This window comes from Gavialis gangeticus, unplaced genomic scaffold (genome assembly GCF_001723915.1).
Source record: "Gavialis gangeticus isolate Ggan-Ray unplaced genomic scaffold, GavGan_comp1, whole genome shotgun sequence".
Taxonomy (NCBI): Eukaryota; Metazoa; Chordata; order Crocodylia; family Gavialidae; genus Gavialis; species Gavialis gangeticus.
The window spans coordinates 24,193,272-24,200,336 of NW_017729000.1; the positions used below are offsets into that span (position 1 = coordinate 24,193,272).

General features: G+C 48.5%; 1 protein-coding gene across 2 annotated transcripts in view; it reads left to right on the forward strand.

Annotated features, from left to right (window-relative positions):
* The first annotated feature begins 540 nt into the window (after window positions 1–540).
* Window positions 541–7,065, forward strand: part of GRPEL2 (GrpE like 2, mitochondrial) — a 16,751-nt gene continuing 10,226 nt past the window's right edge. The window contains exons 1-2 of one of the 2 annotated variants that reach the window (XM_019506434.1): window positions 541–652; window positions 6,474–6,630. In XM_019506434.1, coding sequence (XP_019361979.1) covers window positions 576–652; window positions 6,474–6,630 — 234 coding nt within the window. In that variant the 5' untranslated portion in view covers window positions 541–575. Of the gene's footprint in view, window positions 653–2,472; window positions 2,630–6,473; window positions 6,631–7,065 lie in introns of those variants that run through there. The other variant, XM_019506435.1, reaches the window with a different exon arrangement.

Here is a 7,065-nt window from a genome sequence, read left to right on the forward strand (position 1 = left end):
ATACGGGGCGGCTGGCAGCGAGTGGGTCTCGCTTCTCCCGTGACCAGCCTGGCGCTAACGTGGCTGAGCATCGCCTCGCCCTGGGGTCTGGAAGCAGCGGGTGCTGGTGGAAAAAGGATGGGAGACAGGGCGGTTCTGCTCCATGGACGGCGGGGCAGCGTCTCCGCACAGAGCAGGGCAGGAAGGGACGTCGCCTTCGTGCTGCCCTTAACAACGCGGTGCAAGGCTGCCGCGAGCCTCCTCCCCGGTGGGCGGGACCCCGCGCAGCTCGCACCCTTGGGCCCAGCCACGACCGCGCCCCCTCTATGACGCAACATGGGCGGAGCCAAGCCCAGAGGATGCTACGTCATGGACTCGCCCGCGGCCCCCGGAGACCGGTCATGCGGAGGCTACACAGACCGCGCGCGCCCCACCCACCCCCGTGGTGCCTGCTGGGAGTTCTAGTCCTGCGCAGCCCCACCCCCTCCCCGGTAGCGGGGCGCGGGGGCTGCTGGGAGTCGTAGTCCCTCCCCGACCGTGGCGCGGGGGCTCATGGGAGCTGCGGTGCTCCGCGGGGCGGGAGGCGTAGTCGGAGCATGGCGGGCGGCTCCGTGCGGTCGGCTCCGCGGCTTCTCAGCCCGCTCTTCGCACTGCGCGCCCGGCGGCCCTGCAGGTAGGGGGGAGCGGAAGGCAGAGCAACGGATCGTGCAGGGGTGAGAGGAGGAGGAAGAGCAATGGATCGGACAGGGAGAAAGGGCAATGGATCGGACAGGGATCATGGGGCGAGGGGAGAAAGCAGAGCAACGGATAGAGCAGGGTGGAGGCAGAGCAATGGATTGGGCAGGGGATGTAGTGACACGCGGGGAGGGTTTGGGGTTTTCTCTGTGGCACAACCTCCAAAAACGTTGGCTCCCCTCAGCCTAACAGAAAGCACTTGTCCTGGTAACAGATTTCCACTGGCCCAGCGCGAGGGAGCCAGTGCTGGAGGAGATGAACCCCCCTCTTGGGGCCATTGCCCCACGCTGATGCCGCCAGCCCGGCTCTGACCCTGCGCTCCACGAGCTGCTCAGTGCCTCTTCGCAAGCCAGCGAGCTCTCATAAAAGCTTCTCCACTTGTTGGGTAGTGTCAGGGTTGCCGCTTTGCCCTGCACGTGCGTGGACTAATGTCCTCTTAATGCACATTTTGGGTTTGCTGTACAGCACATCTGTTTGGGGCGGTTGTCTCTCTGGGTGTTAGGTGGTCAGAGACGGGCTTAACTTGGGCTGGGTGAAATGTCCGTTCTCCGTGGCTCCAACCCCCCTTTATGGAGTAAAGCCTGCAAAGAAGCAGCTGGCAACTAGAAACCACTCCTTTGGTTAGGTATGGTCAAAGCAGGGTTGGCTGTAGAGTTACTGCAATAAGGGGAAATGGGGAGAGGAGACGAGTAAAGCACAGTGAAGTAGAGAGATTCAGAAGCATAGGTGGGGCTGCTGCTTTTATGGCTTACTTTTAAAAAAGCAGTTGGGTTCAGATGTCTTCCCCCTCACTCACGCTTTATGTACTTGAAAAGTATCCTTGTCCCACTGTATATGTCAGCTCCTATAGGGAACACAGAGCCCCATTGGTCTGTAGGTGACTGATTAACTGCTAATGAGTAGCTCATGATGGATGATCAGGCCACTGTGAAACCAGCCCCTAGGCTCAAACACTTGGCTGTCCAACTACTGCAGGCTGTATTATGCCAATAATGATGACCGATGTGTGGATGATCCCATTATGGAAGTTATCATTCAGACTGGAGTGTGTGCCTGTGGGACTTTGCAGGAGAGTCTGAGGCATATAACGGAGAGAAGAGAGAACCTCCTGGCACCCAAGAGGAGCATTGGAGAGGTGACCCAGGTGTATTGGGTGTTTGGAAAGGGGCTCAGAGAGCCTGAGGATGTTGTAGGAGAAACAATGCTGTATGCCTCATCTCAGACCTATTCGGCTTGAAGCAATGAAAGGTGTTTTACAGATATGTCATTTACACTGCATGGATAAAGTTCTGTATTTGATTCCAACCCCCCTGTATCTGCCCCTTTCTGACACTGGCTCCCATGTCTGTTTCCTCCTTAGCTTAGGTATGTAACCTGTTCACACCCTTGGAGACTTCTCCACTTCCCTCACTTGGGAATTTCCTGGCCACCTCCCATGCAATTTCTCAGTGTTGTAGGGGCAGCTGCAGCAAATCCATATCTGTATGCTCTGTGTACATTATGCCATCTGCAGTAGATCACTCTCCATTCTCTTGGTGAAATGCTCATCGCATCTCTTAGGAAAAAGCTTTGCTGCTTCTTCTATGTCCAGTTCTACATGGTAGTTCTTAACCCTGACTCTGTGAGAGGGTTGTAGTTTCTTGTCTGCAGTATGAGGCAGTCTAGTCCAACAGCATGTGATATCTGGGGAAATTTATAGGCTGGGGGTGGGTGTGTTTTGTGACTTGGCTTCTTTTTCACTAGCTGGAAAAGGAATCCATGCAGACAGCTCTCTGCTTCACGTAGGCAGGTCCCTCTGACTTCGCCACTAGCTCGTTCATTCCCCTTTTGCTTGGGTGCATGCACAAATATGTACATATATGAAGCATGAGTTGCATGCAGCCGGAAACAACTCACTAAGCTCTGCTTCCTCCAGGTAAATGATTGCTAAACTTATCTGTGTAGCTTCTGCAAACTGCAGGTGTCTGAACTGCTAGGCTCCCTGGTGGTGAGGGTGAAGGGAAGCTTGTTCCCTTGGCTTTATTTCAAGGCTATTTTCCAGCCTGTTTAATGTCCCTCAGTGAAGTTCTGTAAATAAAATCATTTAATACCCAAAGGTTGTTATTGCAACTGATCTTTCTCATGCGTGCACACGCATGCATGATGGGTTAATAGTTCCCTCTCCCATTCATGTCTCATGATTTTGGGAGGTAACAGTGTTAACAGGTCAACAAATACAACCACCTCTTTATAGAACAACCTGTAATTAACAGCTTTGCATTTGCATCTTTTAATCCCACAATAATGCACTATTGGCAGTCTTGTGACTGAGTTCATGGTTGTGGCAATTTTAGATTTTCCTTTTCTATCTTTTTATCTTTAATGGGATATTCTCCAGTGACAGACAGAAACTTACTCACAAGTTTCTCCTACCCTTACAGTTAAGAGGCTTGCATAATAAATCATATGATTAATCTGTACTGAAACCAAAACTGCTCTGTGTCATACCCCTGGACTAAAGTAAACTTTGAAGCTGAATTAGCCAGTAAACCCCACATTGTGTATCTAAACAATTATACTAACAAAGTAGACTTAGCTGAAGTAATTCTGGAAAAAAGTACCAATTGTTTATTCTAGAGAGACTTTTTTTTTAAAGCTACACAGGGAGAGCAGAGCCTGACTTGCTTTCTGTGCTGGTTCATTTTTAAGCCACCAACAGTACCCTGTTTTGTAGAAGAAAAGTTTAATGAAGGAAATGAGACCCCCATCCGTTTATTCAGCTCATCCTTCCGTGGAATATTCTGTCATGAACATATCTAAGCTTCATAGTACTTCACTTTTTATGTCTCAGAGATGAACCATCATTGGCATAGAGAGACTTGACTGGCATACTTCAGCAGCAGGTATCTTGGAAATACTCAAGCTTGGGTTCCACTCAAAAGCTTGCTGGCACTTTCGCAGAGGGGGCTGCAACAGTGGGTTTTGAGTGGGGAGAGGTTTGGAAAACAACCTAGTATAGATGAGCAGTATATTCTTGTGTCCTTAAGTTAAAATCGGTATGCAAGAAACCACCCCACAGAGCAAGCACTCAGCAGTAGCTTTTCCTGGGATGTTTTCTGGGTGTGTATTTTGGGGCAAAGGCAGATTGGTGCATTGCTGATGCTAAAATCACCTAATTAACAGGTATTGGTATGCAGATGGTTTGGGAGAAATGAGGGAGATTCTGGATATCTGTCATTGAGCTTGTGACCATAACAAATAAAATGTGGCAGAGGGGGCCTGCTGAGTAAGGAAGAGGAAGGAGTTAAGTTTGGTGGTCTTTGAAGTTAGTGTGAAGCTTTTAGTTACCATGTCAATATCCCTTGACTAAAAGGGTTATTAAAGCCCTTCCAAGAATGTGGAGGAAGGCTTTCTTGTTTAACAGTTGTCAAGGTGCTTTCTGAATGGAAAGGCCTCTTAGGGCTTGTCTCAAAACTCCAGATCCCATGTAGGCTGGCAAGGAGAGGAAGATGGGCTTAAAGCTTGGGCCTGGCTTCAGGCCAGAACTCTGGCTAGTTAGACATTCAAAAAGCCTGAGGCAGAATTGATCTCAATTACCTGGTTTTCTGTAAGTGGCGTAGTTTAATTCAGTAGCAAACAGAACACACCTTCGCCCTGTGGTGGGACAGGGGGAACAGTTCAAATCTTAGACTGGGTTCTGCCATTTTAAACCAGTTTTTAGCATGCCAAACTTCTATTCTGTTACAGGCAAAGACCAGTTTTGTGCTATTCTGTTCCCTTATGCACGTAGATCAATTTCTGATCACTTGTGCCAGTAGAAGTATAGTGTCTGTACCTGGCCTTTGTGGCCTGGAAGAAGGCTGCTTCTGAATACTGAAGACTGAATATCTTGTAACTTGATTCTTTTAATTATTTTTTGGGTGTTGCAGTGTTAGGCCAAATGCTTTGTACTCGGCTAATCTTTGTACAGCTTAACCCAGTTCCTTGGCTTACTAGTTCCGTCACTTCAATTCTGAGGTCAGTATTTGCTTTGCATTTGCCCTTAGGATTCCTGCTTATTGCCACCATGTTCAGCTGAGGTTTCTTAGTGAGGTGGCAGCTTCCATTTGGGACAAATTCAGCTCCTCTGTCTCTGCCAGGGCAGGCTATTTTTCTAGCTTAACAAATTTAGCTATTGTCTTTAGACTCTGAGACTCAGCTAGGTTCCCATGCAGGATACTCACACAGTATGTGCGATTCCCTGAAGTGCAGGGCTTGTGACTGACCTCTGTGTGGAACTGGAGGCCAGGCAGTGTCTAGCACAGGGGTGGGCAAAATGCAGCCCACAGGCCAGATGCAACCTGCCAGGCCATTCTATCCAGCCCGCGGAGCCCCTAAAAAATTTAGAAAATTAATATTAATCTGTCCCTGGCTGCCTGTCATGCGGCCCTCAATGCCAAAACCCTCATGCGGCTTGCCAAAACTCAGTAGGCGGCCCTCCACCTGAAATAATTGCCCGTCCCTGGTCTAGCAGGTATTGCTGTGTGGAACAAGTTGTTCATTGTTGGGCTCATTTAGGAAATGAATGTACCAGGTACCCAAGAGGTGCCCTGGGAAGATCAACAGGCTAAAGGAAACAGGGGTGCAAGTATGGAGACAGCTGGCTAGTGAGTCAGTCCATCTGTGAGGAGGAGCAGAGCTGGGGAACTGGGAAAAATTGTATGTACAGGAAACCCTCGCTATTCATGAACTCCAGGTTCGTTGATTCAAATATTTGCAGGGGAGAGCAGAGCTGGGAGGCAGGTAGAGAGTGAGCACTGGGGACGTGGAGGGAGGTGGCTGTGGCATCTTCTCCCCTGGAAGCTCGGGGGAAAGGGGTCAGTCCCCAGGCGCTGCAAGGGAGCACCGCGAACAATGTGGGGGGGAGCAGGGAGCAGCTGTGGGGTCTGACAGGGAGCCCTGTCAGTATTCATGGATTTTGCCATTCGTGGGGATCTCCGTGACTGGCGAGGGTCTCCTGTATACACTTCCTTCCTTGTCTCCAGGATTTGGTGGCTGAAGTCCACAAATACAGATGGGAAAGCTAGCTTGAGTGCACTCTGGTGTATATGGTCACCAGCAGACATACCCCCATAATGTTGCGCTCTGCTCTGCCTGTGCCTACAAATATCTTTGAAGTGATGTAGGCTTGATAATGTCAATTGCATTCAGAAATCCTAGTTATCTGAAGAATGATCAAGAGCTCCCATGCAAAAATTACCATTAGAATTTACTATCCCATTCATGACTGCAGCTTAATCACCTGTGCTGAGAGACCAATCGAAAAGCTGCACTGCTTTATTTGATTGTCAAAAGCAAATTTGATTCTTAAACAGTCAACTGAATTCAGTAAGGCTGGGAAATTGGAAGCAAATATTGGACCCAAATAAATGAGATGCAGCTGGGCAGGTGCATTTAGAAGAGTGCTTTATATTTTCTCCTCAGCTTCTACTATGAACATGTCAGGAAAAGGAGTATGAACAAGATACTAGTGGTACTAATATGACCGTTTTTGTAGTTATAAGTTTGTAAAGTTGTAGATTGAAGTTGTGTTGTTCACTTCATCTATCTAGATTGCTTCTGCTTGTTATACAAACTAGATGCAGCTTACTACATTTGAATCCAGTTCATATATCCCCATTGAGGCTGGATCTGTGTCCATTCCATATTAAATAGCACAGTATAGCATCTGCCGTCCATATCTGTTCTCCTGTTAGAAAGGAAAGTAACCCAGAACTCACTGTCCCATTGACTGGTTTCAGAGGTTCCCTGTGTGCCTTCAGCACTGCAGCCCAGCAGAGGAGCACTGGAGATGAGTGTGGCCCAGAAGATCCCTGTGATGAGCCCAGGCATCCTCTTTCAGAGTGCACCCTAGAGCACAAAGTCATCAAACTAGAAGAACAAGTCCATGATCTAACGGTGAGTTTGCAGTAGCTGGTGTCATCTTAGCCAAGGCATCACTGCATCCTTGGCTTAGTCCCTTAAAAGTAGGAAGGCTTATTCTCCTTCTGCACTTTACTATTCCAGTTCAAACATTTCCACCAACTCCATACTGTATACACAGCACAACTGAAATGCAGGTTTTTAGAAGTAACAGGGTGGTGACCAGATACCAAATGCACACTAGGAGACAATGCACATTTAGCAAAGTTGCTATTCTCCTAAGCATCAGGTGTTGGCTGCTGCTGGAAGCAGGAAACCAAACTGACTGGAAAATGTAGTGTGATCCTAGATGACAAACAATGTCTTTATTAAGAGATTCTGGTCTCAGCATTTCACAGTTAGAGATGCAGTAGTTTTGTCTTTGTCTTCTGGGACTCGTGATGGTCCTGTTAGCTTGGTGACTACTAGGCC